The following is a 25,928-nucleotide window of genomic DNA, read 5'->3' on the forward strand; positions in this document are numbered from 1 at the left end:
GCTGTTTAGAAGAGGAGGAAAACCTCCACTGTGGATTTGTAGTTTTGTTACATTGGGATAGGAAAAGACATTTTGTGTAATTCCAATATTTTTAAGTTTGTTGATACTTGTTTTGTGTGAGAATATGTGGTCTGTCCTGAGGAATGTTCTATATGCACAAGAGGAGAATGTATATATTCTGCTGTCGTTCATTTGGTGAAGTATTCTCTATATGACTGCTAGGTTCAGTTGGTGTGTAGTGTTGTTTAAAGCCTCTGTTATCTGACTGATCCTTTATCTCATTGTTCCATCCATTATTGGAAGGCAGGTGTTAAAGTCTCCTGTTGTGCCGCTGTGCATTTCTCCTGTCGATTCTTCTGTCAATTCTGTCAAAAGTTGGCCTCATGTATGTAGGAGCTTTGATGTTTGCTGCAAAAACATTTGAAATTGTTATATCATCTTGGTGAATTGACTCTTATCCTTCTGTAATGTCGGCTTTGTCTCTCTTAATGGTTTTTGATTGAAAATGTGTCTTGTTTGGTGTTAATATAGCTGCTCTGCCGTGCTCCCTTTTAGTTACCATTTGCATAGATTTTTTAAAAATTTCTTCACTGTTAACCTGTATGCCCTTAGATCCATATTGAGTTTCTTATAGATGGCATACAGTTTGAGCTTTTTAAAAAATTACTCATTCAACCAGTCTATGTCCTTCGATTGAAAGTTTAAATCATTCGTAGTTAAAGTAATTACTGATAGGGAAGGACTTACTGTTGTTTTGTTAATTATTTTTCATATGTCTTGTATCTTTTTGTTCTTTTCCCATCTTACTGCCTTTTGTTTCATGAGGATCTCCTCTTCATTTTTATTTAAATTTTGTTTCTTTATTTTTAGAGAGAAGGGAAGGGAGGGAGAAAAACATCAATATGTGGTTGGCTTTTACACACCCCCCTACTGGGGACCTGGCCTGCAACCCAGGCATATGCCCTGACTGGGAATCAAACCCATGACCCTTTGGTTTGCAGGCCCAAACTCAGTCCGCTGAGCTACACCAGCCAGGGCTCCTCTTCATTTTTTAAAATGCAAACAAGGTTTCTTTTCTTTTGTTTAATAATTTTTTTATTGTTGTTCAAGTACAGTTGCCTCCAGTTTCTCCCATGATGCTCCCCACTCACCCACCCACCCATCCCTGCCTCCCACCCTTGAACCTACCCCTTTTGGCTTTGTCGGTGTGTCCTTTGTACGCAGAATATCCCTTCCCCCTATTTTCCCCATTATCCTTCTCTCAGCTCCCCTATGGTTACTGTAAGGTTTCTCTTCTAAACTCCCCCAGGTTCTGTTCTTTCTTGTGTGTGTGCACGTCTCATTGTTTCTGTAAGTGAGGGTAAGGAAGACACCCATTTACAGAAAGCAAGTTCCTCAAGGAAAGTATCTTTTTGGTTTTGTATCTCCAGGATTTAACAGTGGCTGGCTCATAGTGAGAAGTCAGAAAATGTTGAGAATTAGTGCATTTTCAGTAGTAAGCACTTCGATATCTCATACCATACCTGGTTCCTGAACTAGAATGGGTATAATCTCAGGACTGGGTGGCTTTAGACTTTGTCTCTGTTCCGGTTAGGTTCTGCTGTCCTGTCTCAAAGTGTATGTACATGCATTGATATCCTCACCAACCAATGAAAACTACTTTCTTCTTGAAGGTTTGCCCTGAGGTATTTCAAGGACACTTCTCCAGTCTTTCAAAGACTCTTCCTAGAGAGTTCAGATGCTAATCCGGTCCGCTATGGGCGCAGGCGGATGAAGCTCCGGGACCTAATGGAAGCCGCCTACAAGTTTTTGCAGCATGAGCAGTCTGTGTTCCGGGAGCTCTGGGACTGGAGTGTGTGTGTTCCTCTCCTCAGAAGCCATGACACCTTGGTCCGCTGGTGCGTAGCTATTGGATTTTTCCTTTGCTTCTAGTGTGGGGATGGTAGAGGGAGTGTAGAATTGTGTGCATAAGGAGGGGAAGGAAACCATTTAATGTTTGTTACCTTTGTGCTGGTGCCTTTTGTGTTCTTATGCCCTTTCTTTAATCTGTAATCACATGAGAGGAAATTGAGATGATGTGAGTGGAGTTTCACCTTTTTCATGTTCTGTAAGTGAATTCATTATACCTGATGGATATTTTCACTTAAATGTGTTATGTTAATTCTATAAGATTTCCTTTTTTTACCCCTCAGTAGCTAGCAAGTTTTCTTTGTTCTTTAGAATCACCCACAGGCCATAAGTTTATATACTTTGATTTTCTCCAGGTACACAGCCCATTGTCTTGCTGTGGTAACTTGTATGAATGAAGAGCACAAATTATCGTTCCTTAAGAAGATTTTTAATAGTGAGGAACTCATCCATTTCAGGTTGAGGTAAGCAGGAATATTTCTGGAGGTGTTGATGCAGCTTCACTCTGCATTGAAGTCATTGATGAGATCCTCATGTCACTCAGGTTACTGGAAGAGGCTCAGCTGCAGGACTTGGAGAAGGCCTTGATTTTAGCCAATCCAGAAGCTTCCCTGTGGCGTAAGGAGAAGGAACTGCAGTACTTACAGGGACACCTTGTTTCAGCTGACCTGTCCTCCAGGGTGACCGCTGTCTGTGGTGTGGTGCTGCCAGGGCAGCCATCAACCCTTGGGGAGCAGGTATGTTGGCATCAGTAGGAAGGGTGTATGCTCCCTGCCCCCACCCCCCACTCCACCCAGCCAAACACTTACAATGCAGAGCCAAATCAAGCTTGCTTTATTGCTATTCCATTTACAGAAGATAGATTAAGAGAAATTTACTCAGGGCTCTGCCTGTCTTATTTTCTCTTTGTCCCTCTTTAATGTTAAATTAGAAACAGTAACAAAGCTTGTGTGATGCTCTTAACTTTAGCAAATCACTTTCATATGTCCTCTCTGTTACTTGCTGTGACAGCTGTGTGAAGTTGGGTGGTGCATGTTGTGTTAAGATATTTATGTAAAACAGAGGCAGGCAGACTTGCTCAGATACCCTTGGTGCTTTTGCAGACACAGAGCTAGGCCCAGGTCTCAGTCCCAGCCGCCTCTTTTTATGAGAGTTTTCGCTTTGTGGTGGGGAAGGCTGGAATCTGTACAGAGCTTCCCCCTGCCATATGAAATGACCTTTCTAAGAATGTTGCTCCAGACCACACTTTGGAAAGGTTTATAGTCCATAATCTGCCTCCATATCTGGAACCACTGGGAGCCAGTCACTTTCTGTACCCCCAGCAGTCTTTAATCAGTTGGCATTTTGGTCAGACTTACTCAGTTTTTTACCTTGGAACAAGTCCTCGGTCATTCCTTGAACCTTAGATTTGTCACTGGGTAGTACAATTTAAAAAAATGAAGTATAGTATACATATAAAAAAGCACATGTCTTAAGTATACATTTTAGTGATTATTCATAAACTGAATATACCTGTGTAACCAGTACTAAGGTACCAGCACTTCCAAAGCCCCTGTGATTCACTCCATTCACTAAGACACCTTCCTCTCCTCTTTAACCACGCTCCTAATATAGATATGTTTGGAGCATTAGAATTTTAATATAGGGAAGGATTCTGATTGGGATGGGCTTATTGCTGGGTAGCAGTGGCAGGGCACTAGGGCAGGGTGCAGAATGGTGCTATGGCCCAGCCCACTTGCTAAATTCCTAGAGTAATCAATCTTCAGAAAGTTGCAAAGAACTTTCAGCCCTGAATCGTATTTTGCCCTCACGTATCTTTAGGTGAGTAGCCATGTTTGGAAAGTGACTATTCCTTAAAAGTCAATCATTTTACTTTTCCAAGAGATCATTTTTCCTTGTATTATATTATGTATTATTACTTAAAACAACCTTTAAAAGATTTTATTTATTAATAGAGGGAGGGGAAGGGAGGGAGAAAGATGAGGAGAGAAACATCAATTTGTTGCCTCGAACGCCCCCAGCTGGGAACCTGTCCTGCAACTGAGACATGTGTTCTGACTGGTTAATGAACCTGCAACCATTCCGGTCACAGGCCAGCACTCAACCCACTGAGCCATACCGGCCAGGGCAAAATTTTTTTTAAACTGTGGTAAAATACACGTAACATTTATCATCCTGAACATTTTTAAGTGTACATGTTTGTGGTGTTAAGTATATTCACATTGTTTTGCAAACTCGAGAAATTTTTATCTTGGAAAACTGAAACTGTACCAATGAAATATACTGGGTACATTATTTTAAATTTTTAACTTTTTTTAATGGAAAATCTCAAACACATTCCAAAATAGAAATGATGTAATGATCCCCAAGTATCTGCTCATCAGTCATCTTCAGTAATTATAAATGCATGATTAATTATGTTTCATTTATATTTCTGCATAATTACTCTGTACCATATTACTTTTAAAGCAACTTCCAGATGGTTCATATCTAAATATTTTAATATATATATGTAGAAGGAAAGCACTTAAAAACCCATATTCTTATTATACCTGACAAAATTTTAATAATTTTATAATATGAAATGTATTCTCAATGTCCATATTTACTTGATTGTCTTAGAAATGTATTGTGTACTTTTTTTTTTCTTAGAAAGAGTAACTTCCATTTGTTTCACTTACTTATTCATTCATTGGTTGATTTTTGCATGTGCCCTCACCGAGAAATGAACACGCAGCCTTGGTGTATTGGGACGATGCTGTAACCAACTGAGCTGCCCAGCTAGGACTGTTGTGTACATTCTTTTTTTTTTTTACATTTTATTTATTTATCTTTAGAGGGTAAGGGAAGGAGAGAGGGAGAGAAATACCAGTGTATAGTTGCCTCTCATGCATCCCCTGCTGGGGACTGGCCTGCAACCCAGGCATGTGCCCTGACGTCGAACCTCAATCCTTTGGTTTGTAGGCCCTCACTCAGTCCACTGAGCTACACCAGCCAGGGCTGTTGTGTGCATTCTTGATCTTAGATGTGAAATCCTAGAATATGGCAGGAGGAAGGAAAATAAATAAAATAATTCAGTCATGCTCTGTCCCATCCCCTGTGTGTCACCTTTTTTGGCTTTCTAAACTTTAGGAGACTTTTTCTTAAATTTGATAGTGAATTTTTCCCTTCCTCCTGCCAAGGCAGGGGTTGAGTGAGAAAGAAAGAAAAGAAAAATGTCAGATTCTTACTTTGGATAACATACTTATTATTATATCCTTTGATACTACTAATTTATTGTCAGAGGTTTATGTGAAGGACAGTGGAAGCATTGTTGTATAAATTTAATTAACCTGTGCCTTTTGGATAAAGGATGCATTTTTGACATGCCTTTTATTTCTCCCTTGCCTCCTTAGGCTAGTAATAGGAATTCTTCTCGTGAACAGGAGCTGGCCTTTAGGTCTTATGTGCTGGTTGAGTCAGTCTGCAAAAATCTTCAGACCCTGGCTATGGCTGTGGCTTCTCAGAATGCTGTGTTGTTGGAAGGACCCATAGGATGTGGCAAAACTTCCTTAGTTGAATATTTAGCTGCAATGACAGGTAGAAAGAAGCCTCCTCAGCTTCTCAAAGTCCAGCTTGGAGATCAGACCGACAGTAAGGTAATTGAGATTAGCATGCTTGTAAATATTTGCATTAAAATACTGTTTCTGCTAAGGGTTAATGAAAATAGTTACTGGTCTTTCATAACTGATGGAACCAAGCTCTAAAAGCCACAAGTGCTTGCTTATATCCCTATAGAAGTTTAATGGAATTAATCAAAGGATATAGCAGTGGCATCTCAGGTGTGTGATTGTGTGATTTGAGTAGCTACCTTATCCTCTTTCTGCAGATGCTGCTGGGAATGTATCGCTGCACAGATGTCCCAGGAGAGTTTGTGTGGCAGCCTGGCACCCTGACACAGGCGGCCACAAAGGGACACTGGATTCTCCTGGAGGATATTGACTATGCCCCCTTAGATGTGGTATGTGGTTTCTCTAATTAATCGCTAATTTCCTGTCTTTGAAGAGCATTTTGTTAGTGGTGATTCTAGGGAATGATTTAAGCATAGGTGTTTGATTAGAGATACTTTGTAAGAAAATCATTCATGATTGCCTTCCTAATCTGGTTTGAGGTCCTGAATTATTTGGTGATTTCTTACTTGATAGAAAATTGGTACAATTTTGCTTGTACTGTTTCATTTAGTAGATGAATATGTGACCAATTTCACAAAAGTTGAGCTAAGGACATTCTTTGATGAGTAAGATTCAAGACCTGCAATAACTGAAAATGTCTGTCTTGGTCTTTTGGCAGTGTCTGGTAAACATCAGGTAATTCCTGTACTTTGAGTTCCATTTTGTGCAAATAGTTCCCCTTCTGTTAATAGAAGTTTTCAGAAGGTGTGTTATTCAGTTGATTTAAACACAATTATCATTATAGTGAAGATGTGTTTACTTAGAAAACATACATGGATTCCTTGATTATTATTCAGTTGTTTCCAGAACTTCTCAGCTAAGTTTTTAAAATATTTTATTTATTAAAAATATTTTATTATTTTTTAGAAAGAGGGGAAAGAAGGGGGAAAGGGAGAGAAGAAACAGTGATCAAAGTTGCCTCTTACCTGCCCCCAACTGGGGACCCAGCCCACCACCCAGCCTTGTGCCCTCACTGGGAATCAGACTGGTCTGCAGGCTGGTGCTCAGTGCACTGAGCCATACCAGCCAGGCCAGATTTTATTTATTTATTTACTTATTTTTAGAGAGGAGGAAAAAGAGGGAGAGAAACATCTATTGGTTGCCTCTGACACACCCTCAACCGGACACCTGGCCTGCAACCCAGACTTGTGTCCCAACTGGGTGTTGAAATGGTGACCTTTTGGTTTGCAGAAAGACACCCAAGCCGCTGAGCCACACCATTCAGGACTCAGCTAATATTGGATTGGCTAAACAGTCCATATGATTTTTCCAGAAAATAAAAGACACGCTTTTCATGTTCACCAGTAACTTTATTGATTTGGATATTTTGAGTATGTCACCTATCTCCCAGGTTGTAAAGTGTTGATTGTTCTCAATTAACATCTCGATTTGATTGCTATCAACCTCATCTGGTGTACCCACCCAACTGTGGAGCATTGCCCAGAGAGAAATCTGCAGCATAAAACTTCACGAACCACTTTCAACTTTTTTTAAAAAGATTTTTATTTATTTATTTTTAGAGGAAGGGAAAGGGAGGGAGAAAGAGGGAGCAAACATCATTGTGTGGTTGCCTCTTGCATGCCCCCAGTCGGGGACCTGGCCTGCAACTGAGGCATGTGCCCTGACTGGGAATCACTGGCAACCCTTTGGTTCACAGGCCAGTACTCAATCCACTGAGCCACACCAGCCAGGGCCACTTTCGATACATTTGATCTGTCACAGCACCTTCTCCATACACTACACAAATCTTTTTATGCATTTCAGTTGCGTTTTTTACCTTTCTTGAAGTAATAAAGTCTAATATGCTGAAAATACTACTTTTTCCTTCCATCCTCAGTATTAAAATGGCTACACAAAAATTCATCAGTTTTGAAAAATTTTTTTAAAGTTCACGCCGATATGACAGCCGTCATAGTGCAATCTAATCTAACAAAATTGTTTAGAGTGAAGTTAAAGAAAAGTGCTACTAGAGTCATCTTTTGGGGGAAAAAAGAACTTTTTGGCCAACCCAGTATTTTAAGGCAGTTTTTACAGCTCTCCTTCAGGTTGATTTTTTAATTAATTTTTTAGTTTTAAATTATGGAGTTATCTTGCAGTTGCCCCTATGTTATTTTGGGCTTTCTTTTCAGCTTTTAGCCATGAATGAAATAATGGATGTTATGTCTGATGTTTTCAAACCCTCTTTCTTGGCTTTTTGTTTCTTTTCAAACTTCCCCTATAAACTCCGGTTCCTTTATGTGGGGTGACTTTTCCCACAAGTCGTTCCCCCCACCCCCCCATCAGCCACGATGAAAGAAAACGAGGCATGATCTGATTGGGGAGGAGAGGAGGCTGATCCCTTAAAAGGGAAGGGCCTTGAGCAGTGGCCAGTTTCTCAGGGGGAAAAGGTGGTGAGCCTCTTCCTCCAGGGGCCTTTATTGGGTTGTAATACACAGGAATACAGGGTGGCAAGGATCGAACAGTAGATAACATTTCAAAGAAATCTGAGGGCTTAGTCTGAGTCAGTGTCTGTCAGGAAGGGGGTTTTGCAGAAACTTTAGGGTTTCCTGCTTGGACCCTTAACATGAAAGAAAGCACTCTTAGAGTAGATTTCACAGGTTTTTCAGGAATTCTTTGTGATGCCAGATTTTCACCCTAAGGAGCCCCACCTCTTCCATCAGGTATTTAGGCTTAAGTAGATTAGAGCCAGGAAGCACTTCTCCCAGAGGACATGGGGACTTGGGCTATGTCACATAGCCGGGTGGCAAGGGTCCATTGCTCGCTCTTTGTTGCAGCCCCCTGTGTCCTTCCATGGTGGCCTCCCAAGTGATCGTGTCTGGCCTAGGTTGCCCCTTCTCTGAGGGGTCTCACCTGTCTCTGACCATGCGACCATGCTTTGGGGGCAGGGAGAGGAAACTGAGGCAGCATTTGCTACCAGAGACAAGCTATGTCTCCTGTGGTTCGCATTCTGGGGGTCACTCGCTCATCCTTAGCCACGGGGGGTAGTTACAATTCCTGAAACCAGGCAGAGCGGTCCACAAAACCTTGAGATGCATATGTGTAGTCCACGCTTTTCTTGAAATATCTCTAGTCGGATATTCCTAAGCCTGTGCAAGTTCAAGTTGTCCAAAATGGAATTTGTCGGCTCTTCCTGGAAACAGCTTTTTTTGTTCCATGGTTACCAAGCCAGAAGTTTGATGTCTCTCTCTTGTGTTATATTGCTTAGACTTTTTCCTCATCTCCCTGTTCTCTTTTCTCCTGTCCTACTGCCTGAGCACAGGGCTTTTTTTTTTCTTTTCTTCCTTTCTTCCTTTTGTTCCTCTTAACCTTTCTTACCTGACTAGTGTTCTGTTTCACATCTTTTGCTTCAGGCTATTTCCTTTTAGTTTATCTTCCATAGTGTTACATGATTGGTTTTCTAAAATAAAAAGTGTAATGTTTTCTGACAGGCTAAAATCCTCTCCATAACTCATGAAAAAACTCAAATTCCTTAACACAGGAGGCCTTTTCTCATCTATCTAGAAGCCTTGTATTTTTCCACTACTTGATATGTGCATTCTGCCCTAACCATAACAGAATCCCCTCATGCTCCACTCTTAGATATATATATATTTTTTTTTAAATTTTATTTATTTATTTACCTTTAGAGGGGAAGGAGAGAGGGAGAGAGACATCACTGTATGGTTGCCTTTCATGCGTTCCCTGCTGGGAGTTGGCCTGCAGGGAACTGGCCTGCAACCCAGGCATGTGCCCTGACTGGGAATCGAACTACGATCCTCTGGTTCGCAGGCCCGCGCTCAATTCACTGAGCTACGCCAGCCAGGGCCTTAGATATATATTTTTTTATCCATTTGAATATTTTGCCTAGAGTGTATGTGCATTTCACCCCCACCAAACCTGGCTAATCCCTGCCCACATTTTCAGACTGAGTGAACGTCATTCCCTCTGGGACGGCTTCATCGCCCTGCTTCTTAACCACCCCGTGCTGATTTACAGCCTCTCGCTGTCCTCACTATTGCTTCGCACATCTGCGGAGTCACACTGGTCCTGCTGTCTGGTGCTCTGCGTGACTGTCTCCCATTAGACAGTAGGTGTAACACCTCAGTCATGTCTGGATTTGTAGTGTTTTGCTTGGTTCTGGTCCATAGCTGGCGTTAGATGAGTGTTGAATGAATAAATTGTTCTGCAGGAGTGTAGGTGGCCCAGATTCACCCACCTGCCTTTTGATATCAGTTCATGCTACGAGAACTGGGGTTTCTTTCAAGAATGTTCATTATTTGAAGAGTGGGTGTTTTTTGTTTGGTTGGTATTTGTTTTGTTTTATTACTTTGTCCTAATAGCTTTATCAGTGGGGTTTTGTGATTTAGGTTTCTGTGCTGATCCCTCTCTTGGAGAATGGAGAGCTCTTGGTTCCTGGCCGAGGTGACTGTGTGAAAGTGGCTCCTGGATTTCAGTTCTTTGCAACCAGGAGGTACGTTGCATTCACCTTTCTATTCCCATTGTGGAGCCGCTTCCTCGTAAGTCTACACGCTAGAGTGCTGGGTCCAGAAGTCCTGGAATAGAGTTCTCTGGGCTGATTTTAATTAAGCAAGGTTAGTTGGAACTGATGACAGATCTAACCTGCTCGTTCCCAACTACTTTTAATGAAGATAATTAATTTAGAAAATAAGGAGTTTGCCCCCACTGATTTATAAATAAACAGTTAAAAAACAACTTTATCTTTTCATGCTTTCAAAAATATCAGAGGTGAGACTATTGCAGATAGCTCTGGGTTTGAGTCCTGCTGCTATTACTTTGTACCTGTGTGTGTACCTTGTTTGTCTGGTTGCCTACTTTACAACTTAATTAAAGACCTGCCACATAGTAAGTGCCCAACTGGTGGCTGGCCAGGGTGATGGTGATAATGACATATAGATTTCAAATGAATATAAGCATCAACAAGAGACTGAAACTTAAGCAAACTTAGTATATGTTCCTGTTTGCAGTTTATAGTGACACAAAGGCAGTGGTTTACTTCCTGCTGCTAGTCTAGACCTTTACAGCTTCTCCAAGCTCTTTAAATTCCCGGGAGTGAAACTAATGTCACATTATGTTTACTGATTATATTAGTGTTTATTATACCTCAGTGGATATCCATTTCTACATGGGATGTGGCACTAATCTAATAGTTCTCAAGAAACACCTTGTGAGGTCCTGTTAATTTTAATAGAGCCTGATTTTACTTACAGAGGTAGTGGTTGTTTTCTGCTAGATACATTCCCCAGAAAGTCCTGGAACATTAAAGAAAGATGTCAGGCAAACTTGAATTCAGTTCTTGCGTTTGTGGGTGAGTGAGCCGGGGCATTGTTCTCTCCCTTATGTGTTAGGAGAAAAGAAGAGCACAATCCCTTTGGGACAGTTGTAAGGGGTAAATCAAATGGCTTTGGTTTAAGTTTGTGGCTTGCCCAGAGTATGTTTCATGAGTATGCCTTCTCCAGAAATTTTTAATGATTTTGGGTATGTCACTTCTGGGAATAAGCAGTGGACTTGAACGCCATAGGCCTTTCTCTTTCCTGAAATTAGGTCTAAGGAAGAGAAGCATGTTGTTGAGATCTGAACACCTAATAGAATCATTTGCAGTGACTTGAAAATCACTTGATTAAAGCCCTTTTACGCCCCCTTAGAAAAGATTCAAACTTAGGTCAGTTGACAGCCTTTCATTTGTTTTCTGCCCTAGAAGCTAAACATAGTGGTATCTGGTACCAGAAGGGATGTGAGTTCTATTATATCTGAGACAGTGTCTAGCAAGAGTTAACCAGGGCTGTAGTTCAAGATTAAAATTGGGAGTTTTGTGTGACTCTTTTTTTTTTTAAATTTTAAAATACAGACTCTTGAGTTGTGGAGGAAATTGGTATCGACCACTAAATAGTCATGCTACTCTGCTAGACAAATATTGGACCAAAATTCACCTGGATAACATGGATAAAACAGAACTGAGTGAGGTATGTGGTTATTAGAAAATACTGATGCTTTTCTTTTTTGCTTTTCATTATTAAAGGTTCCAGACTTAAATATAGAGGAAGTAATGTAATAAATACCCAAAATATTCATTAACCTAATGTGTTAAAAGTTAATATGCTAACATTTTAAAAAATATATATTTTATTGATTATGCTATTACAGTTGTCCCATTTTTCCCCCTTCATTCCCCTCCACCCTGCACACCCCTCCCACCCACATTGCCCCCCTTTAGTTCGTGTCCATGTGTCATACTTACAAGTTCTTTAGCTTCTACATTTCCCATACTATTCTTTCCCCCCCTCCCCCTGTCTATTTTCTACCTACCATCTCTGCTACTTATTCTCTGTACCTTTTCCCCCCTCTCCTCCTCCCACTCCCCTGTTGCTAACCCTCCATGTGATCTCCATTTCTGTGTTTCTCTTCCTGTTCTAGTTGTTTGCTTAGTTTGTTTTTGTTTTTGTTTTTGGTGTGGTTGTTAATCATTGTGAGTTTGCTGTCATTTTGCTGTACATGTTTTTTATCTTTTTCTTAGATAGGTCTCTTTAACATTTCATAAAATAAGGGCTTGGTGACAAACTCCTTTAACTTGGCCTTATCTGAGAAGCACTTTATCTGCCTTTCCATTGTAAATGAAAGCTTTGCTGGATAGAGTAATCCTGGATGTAGGTCCTTGCCTTTCATGACTTGGAAAGCATGAAAAGGCCTTCTTTACTGCAAGGTCTCTTTTGAGAAATCAGCTGATGGGAACTCCTTTGTAGGTGATTGTCCCCTTGTCTCTTGCTGCTTCTAGGATTCTCTCTTTCATTTTAATCTTGGCTAATGTACTTATGATGTGTTTTGGTGTGTTCCTCCTTGGGTCCAACTTCTTTGGGACTCTCTGAGCTTCCTGGACTTCCTGGAAGTCTATTGCCTTTGCCAGATTGGGGAACTTTTCCTTCATTATGTATTCAAATAACCTTTTTACTTGTTGCTGTTCCTCTTCCCCTTCTGGTAGCCCTATAATTCGGATGTTGGAACATTTGAAGATGTCCTGGAGTTTCCTAAGCCTCTCCTCATTTGTTTGAATTCTTGTTTCTTCATTCTTTTCTGTTTGATTGTTTCCTTCTTCCTCTGGTCCGCTCCATTAATTTGAGTCCCAGTTTTCTTTCCATCACTATTGGTTCCCTGTGCATTTTCCTTCATTTCACTTAGTGTAGCCTTCATTTTTTTCATGTAATTTGCTATGAAAATCAATCAGTTCTATGAACATCCTGATCACTAGTGTTTGANCCTTCATTATGTATTCAAATAACCTTTTTACTTGTTGCTGTTCCTCTTCCCCTTCTGGTAGCCCTATAATTCGGATGTTGGAACATTTGAAGATGTCCTGGAGTTTCCTAAGCCTCTCCTCATTTGTTTGAATTCTTGTTTCTTCATTCTTTTCTGTTTGGTTGTTTCCTTCTTCCTCTGGTCCGCTCCATTAATTTGAGTCCCAGTTTTCTTTCCATCACTATTGGTTCCCTGTGCATTTTCCTTCATTTCACTTAGTGCAGCCTTCATTTTTTTCATGTAATTTGCTATGAAAATCAACCAGTTCTATGAACATCCTGATCACTAGTGTTTGAACTGTGCATCTGATAGGTTGACTGTCTCTTGGTTGCATAGAAGTATTGGCTCTGGGGCTTTGATATGTTCATCTGTTTGAGCCATAATATTTTGGTCTGTTTGCGACTGTTAAGTATAGGGGGCAGAGCCTTAGGTGTTCACCAGGGTGGGGCAACCCAGTTGCTGGGTTGTGACATTGTATGTGGGGGCAGGGTCAGAGAGGGAACAGTGGTGCTTGCTCCACTCTCTTCTGGATTTCAGTCTCCTGCCACTTCCCACAAGCAAAGTGGGCCCCTCTGGTGTTGATTCCTGGGGGGTGGGCCTGTGCACATTCTAGGACTCTGTGGGTCTCTCCAACAAACTCTCCCGTGAGTCTGGGAGCCTCTCCTGGCACCTCTACCCCCACAGGTATTTTCATTTGGTGCTTTTAGGCTTTATTTCCTGGCGCCAGGACCTTGGGTTGCATGGTCTGTCTCACTCCCATTTCACCTGGTTTATCTGTGCGCAAATGTGGGACCACCTGGTCAGTCAGCCACCTTGTGTGCAGGGCCTTGTCTCGCTGCTTCACTGGGTCTGCCTGTTGCCACTCAGTGCCCAGGGTCTGCCTGCTGCTGTCTTGCTTGCCCGGGGTGCCCCATGCTCCCGGTGCCTCGACCCTTCTATACCTGGCTGCCTGACTCCGCCCCACCTACCAGTCTGGATGAATGTGTTTATTTTATCTTCTTTATTGTCCGACTTACATACAGTTCAATTTTCTGTCAGTTCGGGTTGTTAACTTTGTTTCTAAATTGTTGTTGTCCTTATTTTGGTTGTGCGAAGAGGCACAGTGTGTCTACCCACGCCTCCACCTTGGCCAGAAGTGCAATATGCTAACATTTTACTGTATTAACTTCATTTAGTATTTTTCATTTGGTAATGTATTTAAGAGCAAACCCCATAACATTTTATCTCCAAATACTTTCATGTATCTTTAAATGTTTAAGGGTATTTTCATATATTATCACAATAACATTACTATACCCAATGAAAACAGGAATTTCATGGTACCATTTAATTCTAGACCATATTTGTTGCCCCAGTTGTCCCCAAACGATCTTTCTACTAAATTAATTTGTAACTTAATTATCCTTTACATTTAACACTTCAGTGCACATTTTGACCTGGATATTAATGAAAATCGAGATGAATTGTTTCATGGATTTTATGGGTCACTTTGTAGTATCGCTGGTTATCCTTGGTTGTTAAGCAGTACTTCACTTTATTCTGCTAACCCTCCCTCACCACCTTTTGTATCTACCTCTTCTCTTGGAAAGCTTCCCATTCTCCAATGCTTTATCTTGGAGAGTGGTGGTAAATAAAACTTTGTCAGTGATTACGTAGGCATTGGAAGAAGGGTGCTTTGTTCTTTCTTAGTGTAAGTTTTTAGATAAGTGACCCAAGACAATCTTTCCAAATATTTTGTCTAGCATTTTAGGTGTTTATTAGCAGGGTTTTCAAGGTATGTAGTTCACAAAATAACTAGGAAAAGCTTGCTCATATAATCTCTAATAAGCCCTGCCTGCCATTGTGATTTTATAATTCTATAGCCTATTTTGCACTTGAGAGTTTCTCACCTCACTCTCTAGTTCGTAGCTGTGTATTTCTGTGTCTGATAGGTCCTCATTCTGCGTCTGATAGGTCCTTATTTGCTGCCCTTGATGATAAGCTCCTCCCGCAACTTTGTGTCACCACCATACACTCAAGTGCTAGGCTTTGTAAACGTTTGTTTTATGGCTATATCATAATGCAGCTCTTTCTTTTGCAGTTGTAGATGCTCAGATGTTTAATATTCAGATTTAAATTCCAGTATGTTCTTTAAAGGAGAAGGCGGAAGTTCGTATTTAGGTGTGATTTATTGGGGATTAAGAGCATGAGAACATTTGACAGCTACTCTTTTCTTAGTTTTTGTATTTCGTACTTTAAGTTCGAGCCAGAACTTAACTTTTTGTTCTTGTCATGCAAAGCAGTGAGGCATTCCTACTCACAGGAAGTGGGACAGGATCATTCATCCCTTCACTTAAATGATCCGTGTCATGTATAGATAGTTGACTTTGAGAAGCTCGCTTGTTATTTTTAAGCTTCTGGACTTGGTAATAAATGCTCATAACCCTCTCCCGAGTAAATGACTGGTGGTAAAAAAAAAACAAACCCAAACCCTTGTGTGTATTACTGAGAAAATAAAACGATCTCCTGTGCTCATCTCATAGGGCACGCGAGGAACTGCATTTCTCTTTGTACTAACCCCAGTCATCCTATGCTTAGAAAGATTTTTTTTTTGCTGAAATGCCAAATTATACTTTAAAAAATGAGTTACTTATGTAGTGCTAGTCTCATACCAAGTGCATGCCAGGAACATACCCATGGCAGTTTCTCAAGCCTTGTCTCCTCCGTATAACTTGCATGTGCCCAGATGCCTTAATTGCTGGTACCTTACATGACCTGCTTTGCCTGCTGGCGGTGCCCACTGACAGCCGTTGGTGACCTCTGCCGGGTGCCTCTTTTCCATGAAACCTTCCTGGGACTCCCAAGCAGGGCTGACCTTTGTGCTGGAAGCTTGATTTACTTGCATATTTCCTTATGCCAGAAAAAGTTACTTAAGGGTGGGTTCCATTCCTTATTTGTTTTGTTTCTCTTTCTCTGGAACAGTGCCTCATATAAAGTAGGTACTTAATAAATGTTCATCAAAGGAATGAATCTCCAAAATGCATATCATTTGATAACAGAGTGATACCATGTCAGATTAGTTTATTAAATGATACTTTGTTGAAAAATTTATTTTATGGTAATAACAAAAGACATTTTCTGGCTAAGGTAGAAAATGATTGGTAGCTGAATTTTTACTATACTGTTAGGCTTCAAAGTTTTTTTTTCCAAGTAAAAATAGCTTTTTTAATCTTCATCATAAATATACATACTTATATAATGAAATCACTACTCAGCAGTAAAAAGGAATGAACTGCTGATGCATGCCATAATGTCTAGATAAATCTCAAAAACATGCTAAGGAACCTGAACTGCTCACCACATCCCGTATGATTTCATAAAAAACGACAGACTTAAAAACAAAGCCATAGGGAACACCCACACAAAAATGTATATTCTGAAATATATATATATAAGATTTTATTTATCTTATAGAGAGGGAAAGGGAGAGAGAAAGAGGGAGAGAAACATCAGTGTGTGCTTGCCTCTCACGTGTCCCCCACTGGGGACTTGGCCTGCAACCCAAGCCTGTGTCCTAACTGAGAATCGAACTGGTGACCCTTTGGCTCGCAGTCCACGCTCAATCCACTGAGCTACACCAGCCAGGGCTGTATTCTGAATTTTAGAAGACCCATATGTATAACTATTAAATTGTATTTGTTAATTTTATTATTCTCTTCTGTCCTTACTTAATTTTAATTCACCTGAAGTATGTTTTCAGCAATATTTGTTGTAAAACCCTCCAATAAAACAATGTATAAAGAAATAAAATCTATGAGATATACAACTTGAAATGATGTAATATATGTACCAAATATGTGGATTATTCATATACAAATTGGAATCACAATATACTTTTCAAGCTAAATTAAATGTATTGGATAGTTGTATTTCTAATATGTACATACTCAAGTAGATTTGGTTGAACAGTTTTATATCATAAAACCTTGGAATCATTATTATGAACACTAAGTATTATACTGCAAAAAATTCTCAATAGTTATTGCAGTGAATGAGATGAGATCTCTTGCTTTTTAAATTTTATTGTTGCTTTTAAAAGATCAGCTGCTTTTTATCAGTACTTGACTCTTAGATCTTCTTACTGTGGTCTGTTTTAAAAGGTTAGGTTTTTTCCAGTTGACTACTTCCAATTTGCTTTGGCTGAAAAATGATCCGGTGAATGTTAGTAGAATTATATTTACAATCAGTAAATAGTACTTAGGATTCCCTAGTGAGTAATTCCTGGGACTTGAATGTATGCGTTGCTGGGAAAGACCTTCCCATCTGGCTTTTGCATCTTAAGCTGTGTTACATGATGAAATTAGCTAGTGGACAACTGAGTTCTGGGTAGGAAAAAATTCAGGATCTTTGAATGGGAAAGGAAAGAAGGGGCAGAGAGGGTAAGGGCGGAAGTTCTTATTCTTGGTAAAAATGACAAATTTCATAGAGATACATGGTTTTTTGGTTGACTAGTGTCAGGAGTGGTTTACATGTGCTTTTAAAAATCAGTGCGGCTGCTGCTAAATTTTCTTTGCTTTTCCCCCCTTACTCTGTCAGGTTCTTCAGAACAGATACCCCAGCCTCTTGGCAGCAACTGACCACCTGCTTGACATTTACATCCAGCTTACTGGAGAGAAGCATAACGCCGGGAGTGATGGTTCTGTTGGATGTGAACAGGCACCTCAGGAAGTGTCAGAAGCCAGAAGAGAAAACAAAAGACTAAGCCTTGAGGGAAGAGAATTGTCTCTAAGGTACTGGAGTAAACACTTTTTTCAGTTGGTGTTTTAAAAACTGCTTCACTCAAAGGTTCTTTTACCAGCTACACTAAATGCTTACAAGAGGTCACATTTGAAATTAAGAGTTCTGGGCATCTGCATGGTGTCAAATCCTTTTTTCATGTCTATAGTTACTGGTTAGGAAGCCTTGTAAAGGCAACATTATTTTTGCTTTGAAAAATAACTTTTAAAGGCAAAGTTGGGAGTAGTTACAGTTTTTTTTCTGGTTATCCTTTTGTGACACTCGTAGGCTTAGATAAGACCCTTGGATTTTCCCGTATATGGTGAGTATATGGTGAGTTCTGTGCTTTCTCTCCCTATTCTCCATTGTGGACTTGCCCTTTGAGATTGAGAATTAGGAAGAGCAGCTTCCCTCAGTTTGCCCCGAGATTTGGCCCCGCTCCCCTGCTGTGTNGGAGTAGTTACAGTTTTTTTTCTGGTTATCCTTTTGTGACACTTGTAGGCTTAGATAAGACCCTTGGATTTTCCCGTATATGGTGAGTATATGGTGAGTTCTGTGCTTTCTCTCCCTATTCTCCATTGTGGACTTGCCCTTTGAGAATTGAGAATTAGGAAGAGCAGCTTCCCTCAGTTTGCCCCGAGATTTGGCCCCGCTCCCCTGCTGTGTTGTCTGGCATGGATGAGGGGAGATGAGTGATAGGCCATTTCCTGGTAGGTGCAGGGACTGCTGCGGCCAGTCACTTATTCTTTCCTCTGGCACTTCTTATCTTCTCAGTGACAAAAAAAAAAACGAGAGAGATTTAGTTGCCAGGTGTGCCCAAACTTAAGTGGACCACATAAACTGATGCCTTTGATGTCCTAGCCTATGGTCTTTTATTTCTCAGCTTTTCTTCTTTTTTTTAAAGGGATCTTCTGAATTGGTGTAATAGGATTGCCCATAGCTTTGATAACCTGTCTTCCTCGGCATCATTAAACATTTTTCAAGAGGTAAGGTACAGTCTTCTTGCTTGTTTTCTCTGTTCTCTATCAGGCTGTTGATTTCCATTGTTATTTTCTGTCTCCTGACTGCTACAGGAGTAGGTATTGTTTATTATCCTTAGCTAGTTAAAATTGAACTAATTTGCCTTAAAACTAAGTGGGCATAATGTTTTATGGTTTTTGAAACTAAATGCAAATAAGAATAATTTGAGGTAGAATAAAATAGGTACTGAAATTAAAGGTAAATGAAAAAAACATCTCCCAGATGATGATAATGTTATAAAATATAAAGTATTTCTAAGATGTTTAATATTCTAGGATGTTTTTTAAAAGATTTTATTTATTTATTAATTTTTAGAGAGAGGGGAAGGAAGGGAGAAAGAGAGGGAGAGAAATATCAATGTGTGGTTGCCTCTTGCCCACCCTCAGCTGGGGTCCTGGTCCGCAATCCAGCTGTGTGCCCTGACTGGGAATCGAACTGGCCACCCTTTGGTTCACAGGTTGGCGCTCAATCCGCTGAGCCACACCAGCCAGGGCAGAGCCACACCAACCAGGGCATATTTATTCTTGCATATAACTTCTTAGTCTGTGTGATAGATTTATATTTCTCTACTTGGCCTCAGTAGGGCCTTTTGATTTTAGTCCAGAGAAATTTATGTGGGGGTTGCAGAGTGTAACCTCGTATGCTGGGCTTGGGAGAAAGTATGTCCTGTGGGAGGAAGCCCTGTTGAATTATAGCTTTGCCATATTTAATAAGATCACAGATTTGTTCCCTACTGCTTAAGAGTAAAAATGACTGCCTGAAGATCTGTGTGGTCTTAAAACATTGGCCCATTTTGATTATAAAGTGTTCTGGTTTCTGTCAGTTGGGACTGAGGAGAGAGTATAGTGACCCAGTTTGGTTTGCAGTCTCTCTTTGTGTTTGGTAAAGTTAACTTTGAGTAGAAAGAGACCTCATGTGGAGTGCATACTTAAGCTCAGCTGAACTCTGACACGTGGTGTGCCAGTCTTTTAATCTCATTCTTCTCTGCAGTGCACTCTTCCCATTGTCCCTCATTTGTTATGCTTCTTACAGGTGACCTTGCTTTGTACTTTTAAATAAAACTGCAGCATTGGTAGGAGTTCTCTAATTTTTACTTTCTATTTTAGGATGGCATTGTGTGTTTGTGTGTAAAACCACTTTATTGATATGTAATTTGCTTACCATAAAGTTCACTCTTTTACAGTGTACAATACAGTGGGGTTTTTTTAGTATATCCATAGAATTGTGCTAGTGGCGATGATTCTCACCAGTGTCTTATTTTAGAGCTTTAGATTACCCCCAAAGTAAACCTTGTGCTCATTAGCCATCATCCCTATTTTTTCCTCTCTGTAACCCCTGCCAACCCACTGTCTACCTCCTGTTTGCAAATTTGCTGATTCTGAACATTTCATATCCATGAAATTGTACAGTATGTGACCTTTTTGTATCTTTTTTAAATTCACTTTATTCTGTCAGTTAATTAATGTTGAATGTAGCATGAGTCAGTATTGTGTACTGTTGAAAATAGGAAACTGTAGGAAAGTGAAATGATAAAATATATTTCCCTATCCAGGGATTCCCCAGCATTGTTAAGAGTTTGGTGTACATTCCAGATCTTTTTCTTCACGTATAGACTTAAGAACTCTTACCGTATCCAAATCCTCCCTTTAAGGACATTACCATGTTGAAGACATCAGGCCAGTTGTTGTGCAGAATGTCCCACCTTCTGGCTTTATCTGGTTACTTCTTTATTTTTCTAACATCAACTGGGGTTCTGTAATTCAGTCCAGTTCTGATACTGACTACCTGGAGTTACTGTAGACCCCATTGGATAGGTTCAAGGACTGAGTCCTCCACAAGACTGCCCCCACTTCAGACTCCAGCTGTAAGTCTTGTGGCGCACCCACAGTTGTGACCTTGCTGTAAGTTCAGGGGTTCCCATGACCACCTCAGGTTCATAATTGACTTACAGAACTCACTGAAAGCACAATGTGGTACGTTACAATTTTAATATGAAAGGTATAATTCGCGAATACTCAGATGGAAGAGGTGCGTAGGGCAAGATCTTACTGGGTCTCAGGCAGAGGAGTGTCTGTTTCTGTGGGAGTCGGTGTGCCACCTTCCTGGTACATCACTGTGACCAACAACCAGGAAGCTCTCCAAGCTTTGGATGTCCAGTATTTTATTGGGGTCTTATGTCATTGGCCATGTGTGAGCTCAGTCTCCAGTTCCTCTCCCCTCTCCAAATTTTGGGGGTGTAGCTGAAAGTTTCAGCCCTCTACACCTTCATCTTTCTGGTGTGACCAGTACCACCCTTAAGCTATCTAGGGGCCCATTCAGAGTCAGCTTGTGAGCGTAATAAACTCAGGTGTGGTCCAGAGAGACTCTAAGAATAACATTCCTTACTCATAATTCCAAGGCTTTTTGACGCTTTGTGCCAGGAATCATGGACAAAGACCAGATAAACTCTCTTTTAAATGTTTGCATGAAGTTTATTGATAAAATATAATATACTTGGTGGTGGCAGAACCAGATATACTAAGTCCTCACTTAATATCATAGATAGGTTTTTGGGAACTGCAACAACAGATAACAAAACAATTTACTGTAGGCTAATTGATACAATAAGAGTTAAGTTCCTACAGCATATTTCTGGTCACAAACTTCTAAATAAAGACCTCAAATACTTCTATTATTAAAAATTGAAATAAATGTGAGCCATATATACATTTAAGAAAGATTAATAAAAGCAAGTAAAAGAATTCTTTTCCAACCCACTTATTCCAGTTCAGGGTCACTGGTGGCTTCTCCCAGCATCTCAGGGTTTAAGGAGAGACCCAGCCCTGGACAGGACACCTTTCCATGACAGGGTGCATTCACATATGTGCTCACATGCACTCAGACTGGGACATTTACTAAAATGCACATCTTTGGGACATGGGAGAAAACCACAGCACCCAGAGAAAAACCACATAGCCATGGGGAGACTGTGCAAAGCACACAGACTGTGGCTCCAGCTGGAATTGATGCTTTTTTCCTCTTATCTCAACATAGTGAAATGATGTTGAGCAAAACGATACTACTTGAGGACCTGCTATATATTCTTTATTTTGCCACATTGATGGTGTCCTTTCCCTTGTCATTTTATGTTGTCTCTCCTATAAATAGAAATTTAACAAAATGCTTGAGGTATTTAAATTGAACTTTTTAAAAATTTAATTATTTATTTAATTTTAGACAGAGGGGAAGGGAGGGAGAAAGAGAGGGAGAGAAATATCAGTATGTGGTTGTGTCTCTTGCACCTCCTGCTGGGGACCTGGCCCACAACCCAGGCATGTGCCCTGACTAGGAATCGAACCACCAACCCTTTGGTTGTCAGGCCGGCACTCAATCCACTGAGCCACACCAGCCAGGGCTAAATTGAACTTTTTGTGGGTAGAATCCATTTTTGGTCATGATATGTACTTTATATTTCATTACACCAGAAGGCACATATCTGGTTGGCCTATCAGTAGTCACTATGGCTGAATACTGGGTTAGAGTAAGGACACTGGGATCACTTTATTGCACAGCAGGAGTTTCCCTTGATAGCCGGAAAGTAATGTTTTGGTGTTACTTCTATTTCCTGAGAGTCAGTTCCTCCATGGATCATATACCTGATGATGCTTACTGCTATTTTTCCCTGAATGGGGTGTTTTTTTCCCCTAAATAATCTGTGTATTATTAGTGAAGCCTTTACACTTGTGTCCTACCCTTGTTGTGGCAAAGTCCTTGAGGCTAGAGTGTTGATACCTTATTTGTATTGTTAGACTTGCAGAAATGTTCCTGCTGGGTTTTATGTTTCTCCCTTTGGTGGCAGGGTAGTGACACCCTGTTATTAATGAATTATTTTACAAATCAGTCGGCGTGTACCTTGGTTATTTTAATAGGCTCTGGACTGTTTCACAGCAATGCTTTCTAAGCAAACAAGCAAACTGAAAATGGCAGAAGTCATTGGAAGCAAATTGAACATTTCCAAGAAAAAGGTATGCTATTTTTATTTTCCTATTGAAAGCAAGCTGGAAGTTTTAGCTTACTTGCTGGTCTCAGGTCCTTACTATGAACAGCTTTTGCCATAATTGCCATCTCTGTTAAAGTTGGTACTTTCATTGCTGCTTCTCATGGCCTAAAGCTCTCACCACCTCTAGATGAATAGTTTTCCATGTGTTCCACATTCTGAAAGTGAGCTTCTTGGTGTCTTGTGGCACATGCATGCCTTAGTCTCCACTGTTAGGATGTTATTCTGTAGGTTATGGGCTCAGGACTGGAACCGTACCTTAGTAACACCTTTATAGTTTTATGTACAAGTAGATTTTTTCCAGCCTTATTTTCAAAAAGATTTTATTTATTTATCTTCACAGTGAGGGGATGGGAGGGAGCGAGAGGGAGTGAAACATTGACATGCAAAATAAACATTGATTAGTTGCCTTTGCATGACCCTAACCAGGGACCTGAACTGCAACCCAATCATGACCGGGAATTGAACTGGCGACCTTTCAGTTTGCAGTATGATGCCTAACCCACTGAGCAACACTGGCCAGTACAGATTTTTCCCCAGCTTTTTAGTTTACTTTTTTTTTTTAAAGATTTTATTTATTTTAGAGAGAGGGGAAAGGAGAGAGAAAAAGAGGACAGATACAGCAATTGGTTGCCTCTTGCATGCTCCAACTGAGGGCCTGACCCACAACCCAGGCATGTACCCTGACTGGGAATCAAAACAGGTGACCTTTCAGTTCACAGGCTGGCACTCAATCCACAGAGCCACATCAGCCAGGGCTCCAGCTTTTTAAGTTAATATCTTCAGACACTGGAAAAGTTGAAAAGAATAATATTCAATGAACATCTGTATACACACTACTTCATTGCTGCCATTAATATTTTGTCATTCTTGTTTTATATCAAAATACATGTATTTGGAGGAGAGAGCCTTTTAGCAGTGGTAGTAGTAACTGTACAAGTGTCTGGGACCTATTGTGAGGCAGGTATCTGGCATTCCCAAATAAATGGTGATTCAAAAAGCCTTGTGTCAGGAACTGAAATAGTTAGAGGTGCTCCTTAGGGTGTTGAAACTGTTGGGCTGGATTTGGCTGCAAGTAACAGAACAGCTCCTTAAAGGAATTTAAACAATAAATTGAAGTAGGCGAGAGAAATCAAACTACCACCACTGGCTTTGACTGATCAGTATTCATTCATTTTGGGTGAAGAGGGATTCACCTTTCCCAAGTACTTTGTCCCTTTCACCCTACTAACCTGGTAAAAATCTGGGTTCTCTGGGTTAACGACAAGTGTGAGAAAGAGATGGCAGCTGGGTAGATGTCCTGGAGTGTCTGTCACAGCTTCTCTTTCTGTTTTGGCTGTGGTTAGATGTACTAGGGTTTACTCAAGTCACTGTTTCCTGCATTATGTTAGAAATTCAGTTTTTAAAAATTTTTTATTGATTTTAGAGAGAGGAGGTGGGAAGAGAGAAACATTGACTTGGTGATCCACTTACTGATGCGTTCATTGGTTGATTTTTGTATGCACCTTGACTGGGGATTGAACCTGCAGCCTTGGTGCATTGGGCTGACACTAACCAGCTGAGCTACCCTGCCAGGGTTATGTTAGAAACTTAAACTAGAAGGAGGCATACCTGAAGAAAAGTTTCTTTGTTTTTTTTTTTTCATATCTTTTAGGGGGAGAGTTTCTGTTCACTTTATTGAAGTACCAGTATGTCATTGTGTTCTAGATTTAGGTAGATCTCTAAGTACACTTATTTGCATGAATAAAAAGTACTATCACAGGGAAACATTCATAGCTAGTGTTTTTTTTAAATGTTAGAAATTTAGAAATTTAAAAGACAAAGTCATTAAAAGCTAACTTGCCTGTCTTGGAAGTACAAAGTACCTCTTAGTAAAGGGCTAATAGAGGGTCACAGTAAGCCTGATGGCCGAGGAAATGTTTGCAGAGTATACAAAATGTTACTCAGATAAAATCTCTCCCTTCCCATAGACTGAATTTTTCTGTCAACTCTATAAACCAGAAATTGTGATCAATGAGCTGGACGTGCAAGTGGGTCGAGTGCGGCTTCTACGGAAACAAAGTGAGGCTGTTCACGTACAGAGGTAAAGAGGGTTCCTGACTAGTACAGGAACTGTGGAGTTGTTGGGAACTTAATGGTAGGCCTAGTGCAGCACCTTTGAGCTATGCATGTATCTGAATGTGGTCTCTCCAGGGCACGGGATGGCATGGAGCAGTGTTTTCCCAAAGTCTCTTCTATGAAACTAGATAAATTTGGGAGGAAGGCTATTCAACCCACTACAACTAGTAACTGTTACTATTCAGATTTTACATGTGCGGAAACTGATGCTAAGTGAGGTTAAGTAATTTGCTCAGGGTAGATAATGTCTTATCTTACTGGTGGTTTGAATTGCCAGAGTGTGTACTCAGTGTTTGCTGAATGAATGAGTTCTGCATTTTATATATTGTAAGGATGTCTGTTATAGCATGAAGACAGTTACTCTGAGTTGTCTTCTCATTCTTGTTGAGTCTAGAAAATCTGGTTCCTCAAAGCAACACTAAGAGAAACTTGGGGTCTTTCTCTTCATTGTTTTCTTACTTTCCCCTTCCCAGGCAGAAGTTCACTTTCGCTGCCACGAGACCTTCCTCTGTTCTTATTGAACAGCTTGCGGTGTGTGTTAGCAAAGGAGAGCCCGTATTGCTGGTGGGAGAGACTGGGACTGGTAAAACCTCTACTGTACAGTACTTGGCTCACATTACAGGTAATTCCTAGGGGCCAAGCACCCCAGGAAATAAACATTTCACATTGACTGCCTTTCTTTCCCCCTGAAAATAAAGTTAAAAAAATACCTGAGTTTAAAATAAAGTGCTACCACTCCACTTTTCCTAGCAATAACCACTGTTAATGGATTGGCATTAACTGTTTTTAGTTCTACTCTATGGTCTGCAAATACATTTGCATATAGATTTAATTTTGTTTTGAAATAAAAGGGATTATGCTTTGTGTATTGCATTTAGTTAAGCAAATTGGACATCTTTAAAAACAACTGCCTCATTTCTGTTCTAATGGCTAAGTAACATTCCACACTGACGTTTTATTTCGTTCTAATTTATAGACTTTGACTTACTGAAGGAATTTTGTTGCTTTCAGTTATCTCATTCCAGAACAATAATACACAGTGAATCATATTATACATATCTCCTTGGTGTAGGTGCAATTTTTGAATCCGAAAA

At 40.3% G+C, this 25,928-nt stretch overlaps 1 protein-coding gene across 3 annotated transcripts in view; it reads left to right on the forward strand.

Annotated features, from left to right (window-relative positions):
- The window catches only part of MDN1 (midasin AAA ATPase 1), a 146,071-nt gene that overhangs the window by 15,966 nt on the left and 104,177 nt on the right, over positions 1 to 25,928 (forward strand). For all 3 annotated transcript variants that reach the window (XM_037039452.1, XM_037039453.1, XM_037039455.1), the window contains exons 3-14: positions 1,674 to 1,898; positions 2,265 to 2,372; positions 2,453 to 2,645; positions 5,304 to 5,546; positions 5,777 to 5,908; positions 9,965 to 10,068; positions 11,464 to 11,578; positions 17,481 to 17,674; positions 18,565 to 18,646; positions 22,589 to 22,684; positions 24,687 to 24,799; positions 25,308 to 25,456. In XM_037039452.1, coding sequence (XP_036895347.1) covers positions 1,674 to 1,898; positions 2,265 to 2,372; positions 2,453 to 2,645; positions 5,304 to 5,546; positions 5,777 to 5,908; positions 9,965 to 10,068; positions 11,464 to 11,578; positions 17,481 to 17,674; positions 18,565 to 18,646; positions 22,589 to 22,684; positions 24,687 to 24,799; positions 25,308 to 25,456 — 1,754 coding nt within the window. The remainder of the gene's footprint in view (positions 1 to 1,673; positions 1,899 to 2,264; positions 2,373 to 2,452; positions 2,646 to 5,303; positions 5,547 to 5,776; positions 5,909 to 9,964; positions 10,069 to 11,463; positions 11,579 to 17,480; positions 17,675 to 18,564; positions 18,647 to 22,588; positions 22,685 to 24,686; positions 24,800 to 25,307; positions 25,457 to 25,928) is intronic.

Source organism: Sturnira hondurensis, unplaced genomic scaffold, assembly GCF_014824575.4.
Source record: "Sturnira hondurensis isolate 20B ecotype Veracruz unplaced genomic scaffold, ASM1482457v3 Scaffold0025370, whole genome shotgun sequence".
NCBI lineage: Eukaryota > Metazoa > Chordata > Mammalia > Chiroptera > Phyllostomidae > Sturnira > Sturnira hondurensis.